Below are 21978 nucleotides of genomic sequence, written 5' to 3'. Positions count from 1 at the left end.
ATTTTGAATATACATGGTGCCAAGGTGTAGTATATTAAATCACCCAAAAGAGCTTTTGTACAGCAGACGTGCTGAACTTACAAATTTAATCGTGCCACCCTTCCTGTGTTCTCCTACGGTCTATAGGTTGATTTCAATGTGTTCCACTCTAGTGAACTAGTTAAGGCTTTATTCCAGTTTTTTGTCAGACAACTCCGACTTTGTCATGTCTTCGCAAAATGTCTTGTCTGATGGTGCTTCCACTCTCTCAAACCATGTGGAGGCTCGAATCTGATGTCACTAGTTGGCAATGTAGCGAGTGATCTGGTAGTAATATGCCCAAGTAGTAGGTGTCTGAACATCCCTCCGCTGATTCTTTCACATAAATACATAATTAGTCCTAGTGTAGGAGATGTATGAGGGTGAACAGAATGGTGAATTCTTTGTCTTGTGGATGTTGTTCCTTCTATGTATTGGCTAGATCCATCGTTTCTATTAAGTCTTTAAGACATGCTGTCGATCTAGTAGTCTTTCCCATCCTGGCTGGTTGTCTACATGGGTTTCCAGATATTGAATTGTTGAAGTCGCCCACCTATACTATTGGGGTGTTTACCCCGGCATTCAGCTTTCTTTATCTGGCTTGACAGACCAGCTGTCGCCAGACAAAATTGTGTGAGGCTCACTAAAGAAGGGGTTTGGCTCCGCTTTCGATTTGAGAGCCAGGAGTAAATGTTTTTATTGGGCAGGGGTTGTGTGCTTCCACAAAAAGAAGTGGTTGTCTTCCGCACAACTGTGATAATTTTGTTTAATTATCCTGCTGCCTTAATGTGAAATTTCATGGTAGCACACATGACATTAGAATGCTATTAAAGTGTTGTAAGTAGCTGGATAATTTACATTGTTTTTCTCCAGCAGCATCACAGATCAGAGGATGGCATTCATTAACCTACAAGTGTTTTAGGGTCTGGCTTGTCAGTGCAACTATCACCTGACTGCCCCCAATATTTTCTCTAGTTCTTTGCTTCTACTTAAATACAGATCTATTCTGATGCTATTTACTTGTAATGGCTCACATAACCGGACAATATTCCTTTAAAGCTAGATCTATTGGTATTGTAAGTGTTTTTTGTAGTATGTTTGAGCAGACACCCGGATATGTATCGGGCAGAGACGTACTAGCCTATATTTGCCTTATTTATGTCAGCACAAGCGACATTAACATGGGTGGTCAGGAAAATACCCTTTATCACCCTCCCCTTGAATTGGGGGGGATGATTGTCTCTCCTCTCCATTTCTTAGCCAGGTTGGCATGTTCTGTCTTGTTAGCTGTGTCTCCTGAAAGAAAGCTATTCCCACCAATTCCTGCTTTAGGTATGCAATGTCTTAATGTATTTTCTCATCCTTTTTAAAGCCTGCACATTTCACATTTTTACTGTGCCTGCTATTTGTCTCGAAGCACAAGTTCATTATTTGTCAGCTTATGTTTGACAACTGTCTCACTACCCATATTGCGTGTGTGTATATTACCAACATGCATGATGTAGTATGTGCGCGTTTTGTATTGAGGAGTACATCTTGTATTTCTGGTTTCCTTAACTCACCCTAAGAACAGTCACTTGGTCAATGTTCTTGGTATGGTAGTTCTAGCTCCATAAACAGGCATGTTCCCTCCCATTCCACATCCTACCATCCTGTACAACTTCTATCTTTTCAAAACGTAAACCTTTTATTTTACCTGGTAATAAAAAAAAATTCACTCGTCTCATAGGTGACAGATTGTTAGCAGGAGACGGTGCGCCTCATAACATGGGAAGTTCGGTGGGGGTTTTCTCTACCTACTGGAGTCGGGCTTTCTGTTTGAAATTCGGCAGATTATGCAGCAGATAGAAAATTGTGGCAAGTACGGCAAATCCATAATTATGCGGAAAAAGCTGCAGCCGCATAATACTGCATGGCACTGCCATACACCAATGCCCTTCTCTCCTGTTTGGGTCCAAAGTCCCATGTGGGAGGTAGGCCCCTCCTAATGTGTTGGTCCCTGCAGGAACTCACATGGCCTGTGTTTTTTTTTTGCTCCGATTTAGTGCTCACTTTCTGACTCCTAGTGACTTTGCCCCGATTCCTGCAGCTGGACCCCCTGGGATCACCCTCCAGTGCCTGGTTCAGCTTCCTCCGCAGGCACGGCCTAGACACATACTTAATTACTAAATGGTGATATTGCTCCTATTTCCTGAATGTGTACTTGCAATCTTATGTCTTGTGAATGGAATTTTCGCCACTGCACTTAGTAGAAAGGAGTGTAAACATTAATGTTACAGTAGTTTGGGGGGAGGGGGTTAAGCCATCTTTATTGCGGTAAATGCTTACTTTCTTTGCTCAGTTTTGGGTTCTGTGCTTGTCTGATCTTCTCCATATGGGTGTAGCCTCCAGATATTGAGCCTAGATAGAATTAAAGGAATTGGAGGCTAAGATTGTATAGTTCGAGGGGAGGAGCCAAGCAGGCATTCGAAATGGCCGCATAGTCGCTCGGCTCCGTGAGCCCTTGCGCCCCACACCTATATCCTGACATTTATCCTGAGCCACGAAGGCGTACTTTAATAGGAGAAGGAGAACGAGCACTTACCGTCTGCTTCTGAGGCTCCTGCGTGCGGCAGGCCCTGAGATCTGTCCCCGACTGCTCTGCGGCCCACGTGGTGATGAGACCGGGGCGTTGCCTTGGACGTGCATCCAGCCGCGACTGCAACAACGGCCGTTGGTGGTGGTGAGGAGCCGGTCGGAGGGTGCCGTTGACTTGAAGGGCCGCTGATGGCGGTGACAGCCCGGTCCACTTGGCGGTGACCCTTGAGGGGCAGTGTGGCGAAACAGGATCGTTGGGGGCGCATGACTCCTGCCCCCTCCCCAAACTCTTTGCCTGGGCATAACCAAGGATTGCCCCCGATATAGGCGTGCGGCTCCCGGGGTGCGGCAGGGATTTTAGCCTTTTGGTGACTCTCCTTCGGGGAGCCCGCCGCATAGTTTTGAGCCCCGGTTGTGCATCCGGTGGCGCCCCGCATTGGGGCCCGGTCCCTGAGTGAGGTGGAGAGGGACGGGGCCAAATTGACTAAGATGGCGGCTGGTACCCTCCTCTACGGTCCATGCCCAGGTCGGACGGTTGTCACACGGATGGGGCCGGGATGCTTACAGCGAACGCAGGAGCCTACATCCAAGGACGTGTTGGCTGCCCTAACGATTCTGCACGAGACCCTGATTTGTCATGCTCGGGACCTGGGTAGAAGAATGGCCGCCATTGCTGTCTCGCCGTCTCTAGCGGCCACAGTCGGAACCCAAGGGAGTGCCGGCGTACTCGCAGCTATGGCCACAGAGGGATTCCCAGCTCCGCCTAGGTACCGGGAGCTGCCGGAGGACCCGGTTCCTGTGACTGCTTGGGCCGACATGGTTCTACACGTGGGTGTCCCTTCGGGACACACATTCAATCGGCGGCTGGGGATGGAACACTATCTTCCTTATTGGATTGTCCCAGCAATATCATGGCGCTTGCCGGACTGTGTGACTCTCCTTTCCTGGATGGTACTATTGTGTGTGAACTCTGGGAAGTCCCCAGGATCAACGTCGACATTACCGGATCTCCGCTGTCTATACTCGGGTGGGTTTGGATTGTTGCACTTTCCTATGGCCATGCTCCGACCTGACCCGCCCAGATCGTTTGGACCTTCCAGGCTGTTCTGTAAACCGATTGACAAGTGGAATTCTGGCAGTACCATTGCCAGACAGGGTCAGGGATGATGTGGTTCAGAGTCTATTGGCTTTATTGTTGACTGACGGTGCAGTGGGTATGTCTGACTGGGATTTCATCGCGGTTGTGGCCTGGACTTGATGTGCTTTATTACTATTCTACTTCGTTTCTGGGATTTTCCTGGGTGTAGGGGTGAAGGGCGGGGACGGGCGGCAAGACCGAGGGCCCTCCTCCACTTATAATTTTTCTCTTTTTCTCTCTTTCTATATTTCGGGTCTCCAATAGGGCGACAGGCACGCGGCTGGGGGGTAGGCCATGGCCTTCTGCGGGTGTGCAGGGTGGGGGGTTAGGGGGGTTCGTGTTTGTTCGGTATTTCTTTCTATGGCCCTTTAGTCTTTCTTCTCTTTTTAGTGTCGTCGCCGTTCATGGTCTCTACAGTATGTTTAGTTTTGAGGGGTGGGGTTTAGACTCGCTACGTGCCGGGGTTGTGCCTGCATTTCTCCTGCTCTGTGTGTCTTACCCCCGATATTTCCTTCATATCTGTACTGTTTGTAGATATCCTGATTCGAGCGCAGTATTGTAGGACCGTGTGCGACCTGTGCGGCACCTTTTTTTTAGTTCCTTATTTGAAAATGAACCTCTCAAATCCTGATTTCAAGTTTGTACGTCTGATTACAAGATCTGTCCTGGTATTTTTATGTCCCCGGATTTCGAACTGCTATAATTTTCCATATTGCTTGCTGTATTCTTGCTCTGCTTAGCGGCCGGCCGGGATGGTTGTAGGCCCATACTTGTAAATGCTTGTACTACTAATAAAGGTTAAAAAAAAAAAAAGATTGTATAGTTCAACAACCAAATATGTTTTTACAAGATGATCCAGTTGATCAGCTTCTCACCACAAACATTTCTTTAGCATACGGTTTTTGGTTATGCGAATAATAACGCAAACCATTACCAGTGATTTAAGCCTCTTCTTCAGGGCTGAAATGTTCTACAGGTGTTAATTGTTGATTTTTAAGAAAATCCTCCATCCATGTTCAAGAATGATGCGAGTGTGGTTGGTAAGCACTTTTTGTACGATGCATAGCAGGACTCCATCATCCCCCGTGCCTCCCCCACCCGCAGTAGCTGTAAATTTGGTAACCTTTTCGATTTTTTTTTTTTTAAACCCACAGTGTACTCAGTCAGAGTTGGATAATGAGACTGTGAAGAGCATTCTAGCAGAGTATAAAATTCATAATGCTGATGTTACCCTCCGGAGTGATGCCACTGCTGATGACCTCATAGATGTGGTTGAAGGGAACAGGTATGTAGAGTGTTACCCCAGGTTGCACTGTATAGAAAAGCAACAAATAAAAGTGCTCCAAAACTTAGATGGAAAAAGTAAAATTATGAAACTAAACTCTTTGCATGATTACTACTTAGAAATGTACATTGGAACAGTATTTAATTTTTTTTTAATTGTAATTTGTGCGAAAAATAATTAAGAAATATTTACCATTGAGTTCTCTTTTAATTAAAGAGTAACAATTCGAAATCTTTTGTGTATGTTCTCAGTTGCAAATTCCACAAATGTCTTGTACCCTAATGTAAGGTTCTGTAGTTTCCCTATAATTTGTGTGAAATAGTTTCCAAACCATTTAATCTGTGTTTGGACTTCACCCATGAGTGAGTCTCACTAGTTCCATTCTTTAAGCTCTGTTAAAATGGATTGAGCGTGTTAAATGCTAGTGTCAATCTTAAAGATAAAGGTCTACTTATGTTAGAGGGTCCGTGCTGGTTGCATGTGAAAACGCATACACGCGTGTGGACTGAGCTAGTGAGGCTATCTTCTAACTCAGCCTGGTATTTGTGCACTGGTAGCCTGTTGCAGAGGAGGCCCTTCATACATCAGTGATGACCTGGGCAGCCTTTCAGTATGAGTTGTATGAACGCACAAATTAGGTACACTTATCAGTGAAAGGAGACTGCAATCAAACAAAGCTGTGGAGGTATATTTATTTAAGCTTAAGCCGGAGACACACAAAGCTGTTGGTTATCAAGTATCCTCTGCCACACTGAGCTGGCACAATCTTTATATACTGCTTGTACTACATTGACATACATTGAAATGGCTAAATCAGATGTGTGGGCAGACAGTGGTGTTTCGTAAGTTTGTCTTATACAATATCAAACCAGAATCTTAGCAGCTCATGAGTACATTCTCATAGTGTGAGGACAGGTGTGGTTTCAAAATGAGCAGTTATTTTTCTTATCTACGTGCTCCTTCAGTTCTTGAAAACAAAGGGGAACCTTAACCAAGTCAAGCAGTTCTCTGACTTTCACCCGGCCTATGTGCCAAAGCCAGAGTTTGTACAGCAGCATGGCTCATGAAATCATGGAGAAGACACTATATGGAGAACAGTTGTTCAATAAAATGTGTCCATCTGTAATGCAGCTGGTGCTCATGTAAAGCGCTCTGATACCTTCGGGAAAAGTTCGCGCTATATTAAATTCTGAAAAAAAGGGGAAAAAAGAAAAAATCATATTTATGCGCCCACAGTGGGCATTCAGAGGACGTACATCTGTAGCGATGTACTGAAAAGGGTATGTGCTTTATAGTATTGTACACTATGTATGATATGTACACCAAACAGTAGTTTAGCCATAGTTTGGCCTTAAGACTACACTGACGACCAGTACTGTGGTAATGCAAAGCTGGCATTGATTTCTACATATTTACACTTTCTGGTGTTATTTTTCTGTGGCTGTGCTTCAAATTAGATTCTGGCATTTGTATCATCCAGCTGGGGCAAGTTGATTATGGCTGATGGCGGATTAACATTCGTTCCCCTGCCCACCCCCAATCAATTATAATGTCCATTTAACAGTCATTATGCTGATTCTTGGGAGAGTTAACATTCCTGGCTCACAACACTGTCTTGTTTCGGAGTCCAGTGGGTGTTAACTGCTGACCACTTAACAGGGATTACCTAGCAGGGATAGGGCAGGAACAGTAAGCAGATCAAAGGTCAGTGTTAGCACTTGCTCCTTTTGAGTTTGGGATGACAGGAAGTGATTCTCCTCTCGGCTTACCTTGACAATCATCCGGCTCCAGCTGATGAAGAAGGGAAGACCAATTTGACCTTGTCAGGGGAGTGGCCATGAAGCTTGAGACAGGCTGGACTGCTAACAGCTGGGACCTGACATGTTGAAGCAGGGAATCATGGACAATTTTACTGTAAAGCAAAAATGAAGTGCACAAGGAAGTGGTTGGTCTGTGAGTAAATACTTATGATTCAGTGTTAGATTTATTCACTCACTGACTAGTGCAAAGAATAAATCTGGTATCTGTCATCACTACCTCCTCCGAACATTCTTGGAGTTGGGAAGCTCTCACCGAAAGAAGGTCCTGCTGGAAGAAGGATCCAGACTTCTTTTGGAAGCGGACTTGCATAAGGACTCTAGGATTACGGAATCCTGCTGGTAGAGAAGCTCTGGAACAGTTCTCCAAGGTCAAGTGATTGATCTCCTGTTCACCTGTTTCAGGGATACAAAAAGCAGGACTCAAGACTTCAAGAGACTAGACCATGCAGGAGACCTGGCTCGAGAGAGACCGGTTGCCCACAAGCCTACCAAGCTTTCCCAGATGTTGGATACCAACTCTGAAGGTAAAACCGTTGACCGCGACAACCCATTTCCATCGTCTGACATTGCGCTTGGGTCCAGTACAAAAGAGTGCTTTTTAAATCTCCCTTTAGCTTGCTTTGGATTTTTATTAATTCAACACTACTTTTCATGGGGAAAATGTTGGCAAATATAATCCAAGAAAAATAGCGCATTCTTTCCCCATGGTGTTATCCCACCATACCAAGATGAGGACAGCTTATAGATTGCAAGTATCCCTTTTGCGGAATTCACTTTCTCAATTGTTGGCAGGAAGTATTCAGTTTTCAGAAAGCAACTTAAGACCTAGTTGTGTGTTACAGATTAAATGTTTCAGCCCTTTGTATATTTGGTTCCTTGTTTTGGACAGTACCCACCGCTTCTGTAGTGTTGTGTGTGTGTGTGTGACTCCCTAGTTTGCCTGCCTGCTTGTGCTTTGAAGTTATCAGTGACCTTGTTTAAAAATGGGAAAAAAAGCTGCTTAGAAATGTCTTGCGCCCTATGTTTTGAATGCAGTTTCTTTAAGCGTGTATCCACAGGAGCATTTCCCTCCTTTTTCTGATTCACTGTATGCTTGAGAAACATTTCAGTATTACCTGGACAGCGAGCAAAGGCTTTTTCTTTGATCTTGAGAATCTGCCCATGTCCGCCTTTGCGATCCCTTTGTACAGTTTACTCTTTCATGTCAGCCTGGCTGCTATGCGATCCCTTTGTACCGTTTACTCTTTCATGTCAGCCTGGCTGCTATTGGTAAATACTCTCAAAATGAATGTGCACTAGTTATTGAAGTATTTGCAGGCACTGTTTATCCCAATTACTTGGACACACAAGTTTTGGGCATGGTGTTTACAGGGATGAGGAATGGATCCCAATCCAGACTTGTCACTGGTTATAGTTAATTTGATTGATTTAACTGTATGTGTTTGTTAGGCTACCTCTCTCCCCCACCCACTGGTATATTTCCCAAACTGGTTCACTGTTATGGCACAGAACTATAGTCCCACATCCTCACCTACTCTAAGCAGTGCTTACTACGGAGGCACCACGTCCGCCTGTAATCATAGTGCTCTTAGGTAGCCAGAAAGAGATGTAACTCTCATAGAAATCCTTAAAGAAAATAGACATGTTAGAAATCTTTGTCAACAGAAGTTTGTTCTGAAGCAACTTTTCCTTTGAAATGTAGTTTTCCCTTTTTTTTTTTTTTTTTTGCAGCTTTATAGCTTTTGCAGACTAGTGTCAGTTCTTTGGATCTTCAGGTGTAACTTTTGTTGTTTAATACCCACACAATGCTGCCTTTTTTTTATCACCTTTCTTCCTCCCTTCTCCCCTTGTTTTCATAAGCTACTGATGAACTTGTTTGGTTTGTGTGTTTGCAGAGTTTACATCCCCTGTATTTATGTGCTGAATAAGATTGATCAAATCTCCCTGGAGGAGCTGGACATCATCTACAAGGTGCAGCACTGTGTGCCCATCTCTGCTCACCACCGCTGGAATTTTGATGACTTGCTGGAGAAGATATGGGACTACCTTTGTCTGGTGCGAATGTAAGTGGTACAAAGTCACTCTATGTGCACCGAATGGCAGAGGAATTTTGGCTAAGATAAATGTACATACAGCTGTATCTCCTTTTACAGACCACACATGTAAACGACTGCCAGAGTAGGGAGTCTCCAAAAAGCCCTATACCAGCGAGTACAACATGAGGATTTAGTTGTAGGTTTTTTTTTTTTGTTGGGACAAAGAAAATATTTTTTGTCTCTAGGGCATGGAACATGGATGATAGCTATGCCAACCTGGCTTCCCTTTTCATTGTGATGTTTCATCACTTTCCCTGCCGACGTTTTTCCTAAAACATTTGGAGGTTTTGGAGCTAGTGGTCAAAACCTTTGACAGATGATTAAATCTACTTGCTTAGTCTTGATTTTCTAACACTTTCAGACTATCAAAGAATGTCCCACTCTGGCTCGGTTCAGATGGTTGAGTGAAAAGACCTGGCAGCTTTGTCCAGGTTACTGAAAAACTTGATCAGATGCTGCTGTTTCGAGGCTCTTAAGTCTCAGCACGTCCTAATTATCCCATGGATGTCATCCAGCACCCTTGGCCATGATTTCTGGTGACGCTTGAAACATTGAATTAAAATGTTATTGGCCATTGGTCATCTTCCTTCATCCTGCCCAAATCATGAATCCATCAATAACTGATTTATTCATGAGTTTCAATAAAATCCCCTATGGCTCACCATCTCAGTGTTGGGAAGTTTGAAGTTATTGTAACATTTATATTACGGTTTCTACCCTCTATGGGTTGCTACACTGTGTACGGTCTATATTTTGGCCCTATGTGGAAAGTGCCCCATGTCGCGCCTGATGATGATGACCATTGAGGTGAAGATATCGTGTTATAGGACATACCCCTTAGCGGATGTATGTCAGTACAACGCGATCTTTTAGATCGCGGTACTTGACAACGCGGGCATTACAACGCAAGTCGTTACGACTTGCGTTGGAGAGCGCAGATTTTGGAATATTATAATTTTATATTCCAACACCTGTCCACGTAACATTAGGGAAGGTGTTGGAATATAAAATTACAACATTCCTTGTCCAACAGCGCAAGTCGTAGTAACGTAGTACGACTTGCGTTGTAATGTCATCGTTGTAAAGGCACTGCGGTGTAAACACTGCGTTGTAAGCTATGTTTACCCCCTTAGCAGTGTGATATATGAAGTGTGAGGGTTTACGGTTTTCTGTAACCTTTCACCTTTAAGCAGTACCGCAGGTCCCTTTATGCAGAGCAAGTTACTGGACAGTTGTCCATTCCGACATTTTTAGTTTACAGTTTGTTCCTGAGCAGACATTGCTTGGTGGGGAAGGTGGGGTGGGAAGAACTTTATTATTGTCTCATATGATTGTGTGATGTCAAGAAGCATTCCTAATATGTAGCTATTTGGGCAAAGTGTGTTGGACTACATTAGAGTCCCCTGTTGGCCAGTGTTATGTGATAGATGTCTTAAGTTATTCCATGCCTGTTTAGGTGGTGGTTGGTAGTTTTTCTGTGGACTTGAATAGTACTGGGTGATGGACATGTCTCGTAGGGTATCTGTCTTTCGTGAATATAGGATTCTCAAGCTGTTTAAGGGTGGTGTTGTGCAGCATGTTTGAACTGTTATGATATTTGCCTTAGTTGGGAACAGGAGGGTTGGTATGAATTGACATTACTATAATACTTAAACTAGACACAGGCTAAGCCTTCATAACTTACCTTGGCATAGAAAGTCTTTTATTCGTTGAGCCAACATGAGGCTTGCCCTGGGCTTGCAGTACCAAACCAGGGTCTGTGAAAAGACTAAAACGGAGAGGGACTGGCTACAGGCCAAGATCTGCGGGCTACTCCGATCCTCTGGGGTTTGCCTCCCACAGTCTAGCAATGCTACAGCTGGCATGCAGCTGTTAGTGGTGTGTGTAAAGAGAATGGCGAGCCTCAAATTACCATACAGAGAGAATCTTGATGTGATTAAAGACAACGGAGGCTAAAATTATTCAATAACCTTTTAATGCTGCCCCAATGTGCAGCGCTTCAAGGAACATCCACCACATTGTGAATAAAAACATTTCAAATACGACCGCATATAACCAGTGGCTTATTAAAACGTGAGGGGCCTCCCTGCAAGATATGCTGAAGGGGCCCCTTACACTCAGATCAGTAGGGGCTGAGGGCGCCCCCCCTCCCCTATGGGTTAGCCTGCCCCAATGCGGGGGCCTATATTATGCCCCTGCATATTGCTCCATGGTAACTAGGTATCTTCCACTTAAAGCTGTGATGAAATAAAACAACAAATCCCACTTTGCTTTGTTCTGGAAATTTCAACAAATTGCACTTGGCTTGGTTAGTGAAAATCTCGCAGCAAAGAATTCTCTAGGGAAAAATGCAAATAAATATTCATTATGTCTGTGAGGGACGCACCCAATAATTAGATTAATAATCAGCATAAGCAATATTAATGCATAACCCACAAAAACACTTACAACTTCATCATTATAAAGTAACACATGGGTGTGGTGGTTGAGCACATATCATGTCAGCCTCCCTTGTCTTTTGAAATCAAGATTTTCTCTGTATGGTAATTGGAGAATCGCCATTCTATTACAAGACTGGAGGCTACCATTATGCATGTTTTTAAACTTCCCTGAGCCACACTGCTCACATTCTCGACAGCATAAAGTAAAAGCTTGCAAAAGTGGAAGGACTCGACAAGTCTGCTGCTTTCAATATATGTGCAAGTGGGCTTCCTTCCCAGAACACTTTACTGGCCATTGCACCATGAGAACAGTGGGCGCTGAGTTTAGACAAAAATACCCCTGCTTCGGACATCACTACTCTTACCCATCTTGAAATAATAGCTGTAGATACTGCCATATAGGGTTTTCTAAAAAAAAATCAATAAATGATCCTCACCATCTGTTCTGAACTCAAGCATTTTTTGTTTGTAAACTTTCATGCAATTCACAACACACAGGTTCCTACAGTCAGTCCCTTATGGTGGTTTTAGTGGTCTTAGAAAGCACTCTTAAGAGGTAGCTGTGGAGAGCAGCCTCCAGGATTAGTCTAGAAGGAGTGTAAGCAGCTTGTTTTACGGTATAGGTTAAGTAAAAAAGAACCACACAGTCTAGTTATAAAAAAATAAGTATTTATTATTAACACTCGCTAACACAATATATTATCTCCTACCCAGAGATATAAACACAATACTTTGTCAATAGACTACATAGGTAGCACAGAATACACAGTGGTCCAAAGGGGGAGAACAAACCATATACTAAAATAGTGGAATGCGAACCACAACCTAAGTCAAGAACGGACCCAGAAGACGAAGAGCCGGGAACCCAAGGAACCAACCAAGGTTGCAGTTTAAAAGAAAGACCCTTTCCAGAAGACCCCAAAGAAATCCTGTGGAAGATGGAAGGTTGGAGAGTCACCTCACCCACGGATACCCCAGGGACCAGGATACCTACACCAGGGAAGCCAGGTGCATAGGTGTGAAATGTCAGAAACCGCCGTAGACCACAATGGAGGACTTGGGAAAAGATGCCGCTGGCGAAGAAGGTGAAAGTGTCTGATGGAACCCAAAGGTGGATTCAAGGTGAGAGGTACCTGCAAGCAGAGGGGACAGTCTATGCCACTCATGAGTGACCAGGAGGCCCAGAAGACAAATTGCCACCGATGTCTGGGATGCAGGTGAATTGAGGCTGCCCTTGAGGTGGCAGCTTAACGGTCCAGGCCACGCAGAGAACGGCAAGGAGCCGTGCACGAGCTGTCCCACGTCGGATCTCAAAAGCCAAGGGGTCAGTGTCTGTCAGGGGCACCAGCAAGCCTTCGCAATGGCAATCGATGTAGGTGAGAAAAAAATTTCAGTGTCGGGACCAGCAAGGTTCACAGGACTCACCATGAGCAGGTAAGTCAGAACAGGCCAGAGTAAACAGGGAAGCCCTCTGGAGCCAAAAAAGATCCTGAAGAGGACCTGCAGGCCAAAGGCATAGGAGCGCAAGAGGACCTCTAACAGCTCACCAAAGGATGCAGGCCCACAGTGCAAAGGATGCAATGCAGGCAAAAATCTTGGCTGCAAGAGATGCACAAGGTTGGAGCTTCTTTGAGCCAGAAGATCTCTGAAGGTGAGAGTCAACCAGCTTTGGCAGCGCAAAGTGGACATAGTGCACAGGGGTTCTGTTCCTGTTGTTCCAACGAGGGATACACACCTTCAACTCAGTGTGAAGACCGTGCAGGCCACAGGAGTTGCACAACCGCCACCTGTGTTGCTGCGCCTTTCGAAGTCCATGGGAGCCCAGGATCAGCAGACCAGTCCTTCACTCCAAGGGAGATTCCTTCGGGTTTCTTGGATGTCCACAGGCCTTGTGAAGAACCGGTATAGAGCACGGGGACAGGCGTTGAAGCAGACTTGCAGGACGACGAGACCAGGAGCAGCAGTAGTCTTCCCAGTTGCAGTCTCTGTTCCCAACGCGAAGACCAGCGAGGTTCAGAGTGCCCAGACAGATGAAGTTGAAATGGTATATGATCTGATTCTTGTCCCACGACGAATCTAGGGACCCACCCACAGGTAAGCCCTTAAGTACCCTATGGAAAGGGCTGGAACTATTCAGGGGTCCCTCCCAGAGGAATGGCTGGACAGTGGGGAGGATACTCCCATGTCCTTTGTCCAGTTTCATGCCAGAGTGGGAGCCAACGGCTGCCTGAACTGGGTTGGAATGGAGTATGGCAAGGGGGGCACCAAATGTGCCCTTCAAGCAGTCTGAGTGATGCTGGCAAGTGCCACCACCCTATCCCAATACATTAAGTTCCATCTGGGAGGTGGTCACACCTCCCTATGACAGCATACCTATTGTCCTGCCTTCCTCTGCTCAAGCTTGACTCAGCAGAAGGAGAGGAGAATCGTGTCTCTGGTCGGCAGCAGCTGTAGCTTGCTGTCCAGGTCTAGAAGACTGGTACCGGGAGCACTGAGGGCCTTCCGGAAGAGCTTGTTTGATACAAAACACAATCTGTTTCGTTACAGCATGTTTAGAGATAGTCATTGCATAATGACGCATGGCCACTCTATGTATCTTAATGGATAATGCACTTACAACCCGGGAGAATGGACTCCGAAGGTTGTAGGGGTGTCCTGCTCATGCAGGGGCACCCTCACACTTAGAACCGAGCACCCTGCCTTCAGGATTGAAAAGCCTACCTTAGGGTTGACTTTTGGGTTTTAAGTACACTGACGTCAGATATAAGAAAACATATTGCTGTTCTAGTTGGTGCTAGCACCAGCAGCCCTGTAGTCCAAATTTGAATAGTCTCCCATGGGTAGCATAACTTGTGCTTCAGCCCATGGGCAACCCCTGCTGTACCTATGCCCTGGCTACCTTAGTAACATATACCAGACATTTATCAGGAGTGTACCTAGGTACTTACCATGTCCAATTTAGGGAAGAAGCACAGAGACTGGGGTCATGATTAGCAGGATCCCAGTCAGACGAGACAGTAAAACATGGCACTAGCAAAAAGTAGGGGTGACCATGAAAGCAGATCCTACTTTCCTAAACATATGCTGTTTTGAAAGTTCTTATTTGGAATGTTTTTATTCATGATGTAGTGTATGTTCTTTAAAGGGCTGCATGTTGGGGCAGCGATTAAGTTTATTGTATAATGGTAGTCTCCGGTCTTTTATTGAAATCTTGGATCAGAGCAATAATTAACTTGCAATAAACTGTAAACTATTCTGTGAGAATGAACTTATGTCTTTGTTTCAGCTACACAAAACCCAAGGGTCAATTACCAGACTATTCTTCACCAGTGGTGTTGCCATCCGCCAGGACCACCGTGGAGGACTTTTGCTTGAAGATCCACAAAAGTCTCATGAAAGACTTTAAATAGTAAGTATTTATGTACGCACTTGTGTGGATGCGATTCTGCATTTAATGCAAAATTGTCTGCAGTGGGCCTGTGAGGGTTTGTTTGCGCATGTAAGGCTGAACCCTTGTTAGATGGGACTTGACAGAATTATTTTACTGATGTTGATTACACCTATTCTGACTTAAAAGTATGTGGTTCTTTAAATATACTTGTGCACCATTTCCAACCTCTGAGAAATTGTGCTATATTACTTTTATAAGCAATAGATTTGTTCTCGATATTTATCTACAACTTTTATTTTATTTGTAGAGTTTTATATGGTGCAAACTTGTCCCGAAGACATCAGAGCGCTTCAGTATTTGCATTGTATATATTTAAGTGGTTCACATAATTAGGGTACACATGAAAGCAAAATAGCAGTATGTAAACGAAACACAAGAAGGTTTTAGGATCGGTAGCAGATACGTTTTTGAGGTAGAAACAGTTTATAAATATAGATAATATTTTAACATTGTATAGTAACAGTACATATTTTGGTAGGAAAGACACAACAGCAGTATGTAAGCAAAAAATCATGAAGGCATTTTTGAGGTAGAAACAGTGGCCTATGGCGTGCAGTAGATTGGATGAGCGAAATAGTTCAGGGGTGTCCACAGATGGTCCCAAGCGATATAGGTAATGAGGCTTAGTCTTTAATTTTTGTGGTTGGCAGAATGGATGAGTCACACTTTAAGAGAGTGGGTTCAAATATTTGTTGAGGAGTAAGAGTTTAAATTTTGTCTTGAAGTAGGGTAAAGATTGTCGCTCAAGTCTTGAGGTAGGGCCATTCAGATTCTGGCGGTATTCCTGGAGAAGGAGCTAGTGCGCAGGTTCCCTTTCTTGAATTTAGGCAGAATCAGGAGAAGGCTGTGAACTATGTGTAGAGTGCTATTTGGTGCTGGATGTCTCTAACTGACGAGATGTTCATGTAGTTAGGTGTCATCGGTAGAAAGGTGATGTGCAATTCTAGCTTGCATCAGGTTCCCTGCAAGAGGTTCCATAAAGAGGTTCAATAGGGCAGGGGACAGGGTTTATCCTTGCGGGACACCTCATGAGTCTTGGTTGCATTCGAAATGTTATTGTTGAATTTGATTAGCTGTCTGCGCGGGTTTAGGTGAAGGCAAAAACACGATGGATTTAGGCCCAGATCTCTGTACTGGGGTGAATGTATGACAGTGTTCTGCATTCTGTCCATCAATTGTTGTTTTTGCAAACCACTGAAGGACCGTTCCATTGCCTGCCCTCTTTGAGAGGGTGTTTAGGAGAATGTCATAGTTGATGGTTTCGAAGGCGGCTGATGAATCAGGAGGACTAGGAGGCATGCCTGTTTTTCGTCCAGTGATCTGTGAAGATCTAACGTTTAATACAGCAGTTTCAGTGCTGCAGCCTTTCCTGAAACCCGACTGGAAGGTGTAATGCAAGTTGAATTTTTCAATTTGGGTTTCGAGTTGTGGAGGCACACATTTTTTCAATGGTTTTGGCGAGGAGAGGGAGGTTAGTTATGGGTCTGTAGTTATTACGGTCATTCGGTCGGCGTTTTTTTGAGGGATGGGGGTTACATGGCTGAGTTTGAGGGAAGCCGGAATGGAGTCGCTCGATAGGGATGAGTTGATGATTTTGGTCCCTTGAGGACAGATGATGTGACTGAGCTTTATTACAAGTGTCGCAGAGAAAGGGTCTGAGATTTGCGAAGACTGCTTCATGTTTGCCAATTATTTTGCTAACAAATTCTTAGTGCAGGGTAGCGGGGAGGTAGGCTCAAGAGAGAATTCAATACTGGGTACTTTTTCATAGAAAAAGTTTGCAAATTCTTCACAGCGTTTGGTTGGTTTGTTAATTGCATGTTGAGGGGAAAGTATGTTTGCTGCTTGATGGATTTTAAATAGTTTTTTGGGTCTGTTCTTGGACTGGTCCAGTTGTTCAGATAAAGAAGGATTTTTCTCTGAAGATGTTTTTTGTATTTTTGGTGTTCGGCCTGGAGGATAGAGAGATTGGCTTGACATTTTAAACTCCTCGCTAACTTCAGCCAACCTTACAAGGAAATTGCAGTAGCCATTGTCTGACCTTCTTGAAAGGGCCTTGGAACCACGTCAAGTGGGAAGAAAGGGCTACAAAACCATTGTTGACTTCTGCAATGATTGTGGTACCATGCTTCACTGAGTTTTCAGCCAGACTAAATGATTTGTGATGGCAAACTTGTAATGATAAGATGATAAACTAGGCGAACAGAGATGATTTACTAGACTGTGGCTTGTTAAACTGGTATGTTTTACTAGCTACCCATAAACACTGTGCAAAAACACGCATGTCGTTGTGGGCTTATGTGCCAATATTTTGATGGGATAGTATTCTGCCATAATTAGTCCATTTCTTAATCCACGTTGACATGCCAGATTTTCTGCTGTTTACATGCCGTATGTGTACATATATTTAATAACATAATGTGCATTTGTAAAGCGCCAGTTTGCCCAAGGGTAGCTTGCAGTTGAATAACAGATTTTTATAATCCAAGTGGGAAATGTTTACTTAACAATTGAGTCTTTTATCTGGCATCAAGATTGAACCAGTCTGCTTTGTGGTATGTTAGTATGTACTGAACGAATGTAAGCAAATTACTTTTTTTGATGAACTGTATAATGCTGCTCATAAGCTGGCTTTGGGTATGGAAGGTTGCTTCTGAAATGCAGGAGATTTTATGTTTACAGGGAGGAGGGTAATAGGAGAGACTACATAGCGGATTTAGAAATAAGTTGATGAGTTGACTTTTGTGGGATGTATGTCAATTTTGATTGAATCTCCTCTTCTCCTTCAGTGCCCTGGTGTGGGGGTCATCCGTGAAACATAACCCACAGAAGGTTGGGAAAGATCATACTATGGAAGACGAAGATGTCATTCAGATTGTGAAGAAATAAGTTTTCATCCCCTTGTTGTTTTTGCATGCCAGAGACTCTAGCAGAAGCCAGGCATGTCAAACTTGCTCAGGTGGGAAGAATGGCTTTGGCAACAAACTGTCAACATTACTTGCCATCTACTGTTGGGGACATTCTGTCATAACATCTGTATACATCAATTTCAGTAAATCTGCAAAACAAAATGTTCTTGGTTTTGTTCAATTACTCACATGTTCTAATTTAGGGATTCTTATTTTTATTTCGTGTGACACGTGCCGGAGGCTGGTGAGGCCGGGTCCGTTTTAATAGCTTTTTAGCTAATTCTCGCAAACTTTCAAAATTATACTCTGTCGTAATAAGATGTAACTTGCTGATGTTTGCTTCTTGTTTCCTGCACAGTGCTTTTGTTTTGGAACAGTTTTTTGGAAGCCCACATTGTGCTCCATTCAATGAAAGCTTGTACTCTTGTGACTGTTACCACCTTTTGTTGCCATTGATCGTAAAAGTGTCTGTGGCAAAGGGTATGGTCTAGAAAGCTAATACTGCTCAGCCAATGAAAATCTTGTTGCTGCTTTAACCTGTTGCAAATGAGTAGTTTATAAAGGAGTACAATGCATCTTCACAAATTAAAATCAAGCATATTTTCATGCGTATGTATTAACTAATCATGCTTAGCTTGTACTAATTGAAAAGAAAACGGATAGGTGCATCAGAGGGGGCATGTCAGGCAAAGCAAATGACTGTTTACACTGCAAAGGAAAATAATTGCTAGGGTGAGTTTGACAGATGGAGAACAAATCATGGGATTTGCGCTCCACATTAAACCACCACCAGTCCTCTCATTCACCACTGCTGTTGTGGTCCTCTCTACAGACTTCTATTCCAGCCACTACACTTAACTCCCCTCTTCTACCCGTGAGATCCTTCAGGTATAGCCAAAAGCGCACTGCAGCACAATTGATAACAAATATAGCCTGATCCCTAACCTGTAACGCAAGGGTGTTAGTATCCTGGAGCTGCACAGCCCTCTCAGTCTCCCTTTGGTGTGAACCAGGTGCAGCATGGACCCTCAACAGACAGTGCAGACACTTGCTGGTTTGAGTGACTTATGTAATATTGTGATGCTGCTACTACTGGCCTTTTTGGCACTTTTTCATTCATTCGCCATCAGACTCTATCCACAACAAGGCATCTGTTCATTATACCACACTTTAAAATAGAAATTCTTGTGAAAGGTCATGGTGGTCAGATCCCAAGTCCAAGGACTAGATGTAGACAAGGTGGAATATGCTCTTCTCAAAACACGAACAAAATTCTTTGTCAGGCAACACATATCTGAGGCCATTGGCTGCAAAGCTAAAAGCTGTCATGGATAGGGTTTGTGAGATCAGGGAGGAGGTGGCAGAATATAGAGGAGTTCTTTCGGGACTTGTACTAAAACCTGTATAATGGGGGCAGTCCAATGGAGGAGTGCCTAGAATGCTACCATGGCCCAAAAAATAAAAATCCAATCACTAGCTGAGGCCTTGAAAGACTTAATCGCAGTGGAGGAGTGGTCGGAACTGTACACTGATTGAAAATGGGTTAAGCCCCAGGTCCAAACAGCTGCACCTCTTCCTTTTTTAAAAATCTGTAGATCACTGGTCGCTATATTGTTTACACCTTTGGAGAGATGGGAGCGCTGGTGGAATCACGACTGGATGCTGCAATAACAGATTCCCAAGGCAGGCAAAATTCTTCCCAGTGTGGTTCATATTGCCCAATCTTCTTGTTCAGTCTAGATGCTAAACTATTTAAGGAATATTGATGACCTTATGAGGACCACTAATGCCAGATCTGGACTAATCGATTTTCATCCCAGGGTGTCAATGTGGGGAAAATATATTATGCCAATCTGTTTATTGGTTTTAGAAAACGACACAACAATTGTCAATCAATCAGCAAATTTGTAGAGCGCGCTACTCACTCGCTAGGGTCTCAATGAGCTGGGGGGAGGGGGTGTCGCTACTGCTCGAACAGCCAGGTCTTGAGTTGTTTCCTGAAGGCGAGATGATCCTGGGTCAGCCGTAGGTGGGTGGGGAATGGAGTTCCAGGTCTTGGCTGCCAGGTAGGAGAAGGATCTTCCTCCGGCGGTGGATCTACGAATTCGTGGGACGGTGGCGAGGGCAAGGCTGGTGGATCGAAGCTGGCGAGTGGGTGTGTAGAATGCGAGGCGACTGTTGTATTTGGGGCCCATGTCGTGGAGAGCCTTGTGTGCTTGGGTGAGGAGTCTGAACGTGATCCTCTTGTTGACGGGGAGCCAGTGCAGGTCTCTCAGATGTGCAGGGATGTGGCTGTGATGGGGGATGTCCAGGATGAGTCGTGCAGAGGGGTTCTGTATGCGCTGGAATCTTTTCTGGACTTTGGCTGTGGTTCCAGCGTAGAGGATGTTCCAGTAGTCTAGTCGGCTGGTGACGAGGGCCTGGGTGACCATCTTCCTGGTTTCGGTGGGGATCCACCGGAAGATCTTTCGGAGCATGCGCAGGGTGTTAAAGTAGGATGAGAAGGCGTTGACTTGCTTGGACATCGTGAGGGAGGAGTCCAGGATGAAGCCCAGGTTGCAAGCATGGTCCGTTGGCTTGGGGGTTGTACCCAGTGCAGGGGGCCACCAGGTGTCGTCCCAGGCAGAGGCAGAGGGAGATGGTCCATGGACGAGGACTTCCGTCTTCATCCATTCCGCGACGTCTCTCATACCTGCCTGGAGGCTGGCTCTGGCGTTGGTGGGATCAGCTGGGTGTCGTCAGCGTAGGAGATTATGTTCAGATTGTGTTGGCGTGCGATGGCTGCAAGGGGGCTCATGTAGACGACACGCAGCTGGTGGTGGCTATGGACGAGGGACCCGAGGTAACCAAAACCAAACTACACAACTGCTTGTCAGAAATGGCACAATGGATGCACAAGCATTTTTTTGGAACTGAATGCAGGCAAATCGGAGATCCTCCTGTTTGGGGGAGCAAAACACGTGTGGGACGCCACATGGTGGCCACCTTCACTAGGAACGGCCCCTATCCCTAAACAACATGCCAGAAATTTGGGAATCATCATGGATGACGCACTTTCCATGAAGGACCACGTTCGATCTCTCTGTGGCAAGGGTTTTGCTATACTAAAACTTCTCGCCAAAATATTCCCCTGGATACCCCTGGACTGCAGATGGTATTTCACTCAGGCCCTACTGGTCAGTCGCCTGGACTATGGCAACGCACTATTCAATGGGATGAATGAGCAGTTATTCTCCTGCTTACAGATTGATGCCGAATCTCGCTTGCCTTTATTGAGAATGAGTTTGGCCGCCTGGTTTTGCACAGAGTGCTTAAAAAAACTTCACTGGCTCCCGAAGCGCCAGAGGGCTGCCTTCAAATTACTTAGTCATGCTCATAGGACCTTACATAGAACTGGCCCCTCGATACTCCAAGGGAAGATCGAATTCTATGTACCCAGTAGGAACCTACGATCTTGCCAATCAGCCCTGGCGAAAACTAAACGCATCCATAGGGTCAGAACAGGCGGACGCTCCTTTTCCTACCTTGCAGCAAAAAGGTGGAATGAGCTCCCTTCTGACCTGAGACACACCACCAACTATCTCCAGTTCCGAAGGAAACTCAAAACGCATCTCTTCCCTGAACCGTAAATCTCTCAGCACACACCCCAACAGCTTCCCTGGTTTTCAGCGCCGTGATATCCCACGGGATGAGTGCCGCGCTTTATAAAAACCGCAAATAAAATAAATAAATGTAGACGTTGAAGAGGGTGGGGCTGAGCGAGGATCCTTGCGGAACGCCGCAGATGACTTCGGTGGCCGCGGATCGGAATAGGGGAAGGCGGACTCTCTGGGTTCTTCCGGCGAGGAACGAGATGATCCACTCCAAGGCCGTTCCTTGGATTCTGGTGTTGCTGAGGCGTTGTATCAGGGTGTGGTGATACACCGTGTCGAAGGCTGCTGTGAGGTCCAGGAGGATGAGTGCAGCTGTTTCCCCGTTGTCGAGCAGGGGCCTGATGCCATTGGTAGCTGGGATGAGGGCGGTCTCGTTGCTGTGGTTGGCTCGGAAACCGGACTGCGAGGGGTCGAGGGATCCTTTAGTCTTGAGGAAGGCGGAGAGTTTGACTGTCTTCTCGATGACTTTGGCAGGAAAAGGGATGAGCGAGATGGGGCGGAAGTTCTTGAGGTCCGTGGGGTCCGCGGTAGGTTTCTTCAAGAGGGCGCTGAGCTCTGCATGTTTCCAGCTCTCCGGGAAGGTGGCTGAT

The 21978-nt window shown here is 45.1% G+C and overlaps 1 protein-coding gene across 1 annotated transcript in view; it reads left to right on the top strand.

The window, feature by feature from the left end:
- DRG1 (developmentally regulated GTP binding protein 1) overlaps positions 1 to 18359 on the top strand; it is a 51771-nt gene extending 33412 nt beyond the window's left edge. The window contains exons 6-9 of the mRNA XM_086942828.1: positions 4888 to 5018; positions 8734 to 8901; positions 14662 to 14784; positions 17616 to 18359. Coding sequence (XP_086798954.1) covers positions 4888 to 5018; positions 8734 to 8901; positions 14662 to 14784; positions 17616 to 17715 — 522 coding nt within the window. The 3' untranslated portion in view covers positions 17716 to 18359. The remainder of the gene's footprint in view (positions 1 to 4887; positions 5019 to 8733; positions 8902 to 14661; positions 14785 to 17615) is intronic.
- The last annotated feature ends 3619 nt before the right edge of the window (positions 18360 to 21978 follow it).

This window comes from Lissotriton vulgaris, chromosome 11 (genome assembly GCF_964263255.1).
Source record: "Lissotriton vulgaris chromosome 11, aLisVul1.2, whole genome shotgun sequence".
In the NCBI taxonomy this organism is placed as follows: Eukaryota; Metazoa; Chordata; class Amphibia; order Caudata; family Salamandridae; genus Lissotriton; species Lissotriton vulgaris.
This window is presented reverse-complemented; position numbering and strand designations above follow the sequence as displayed.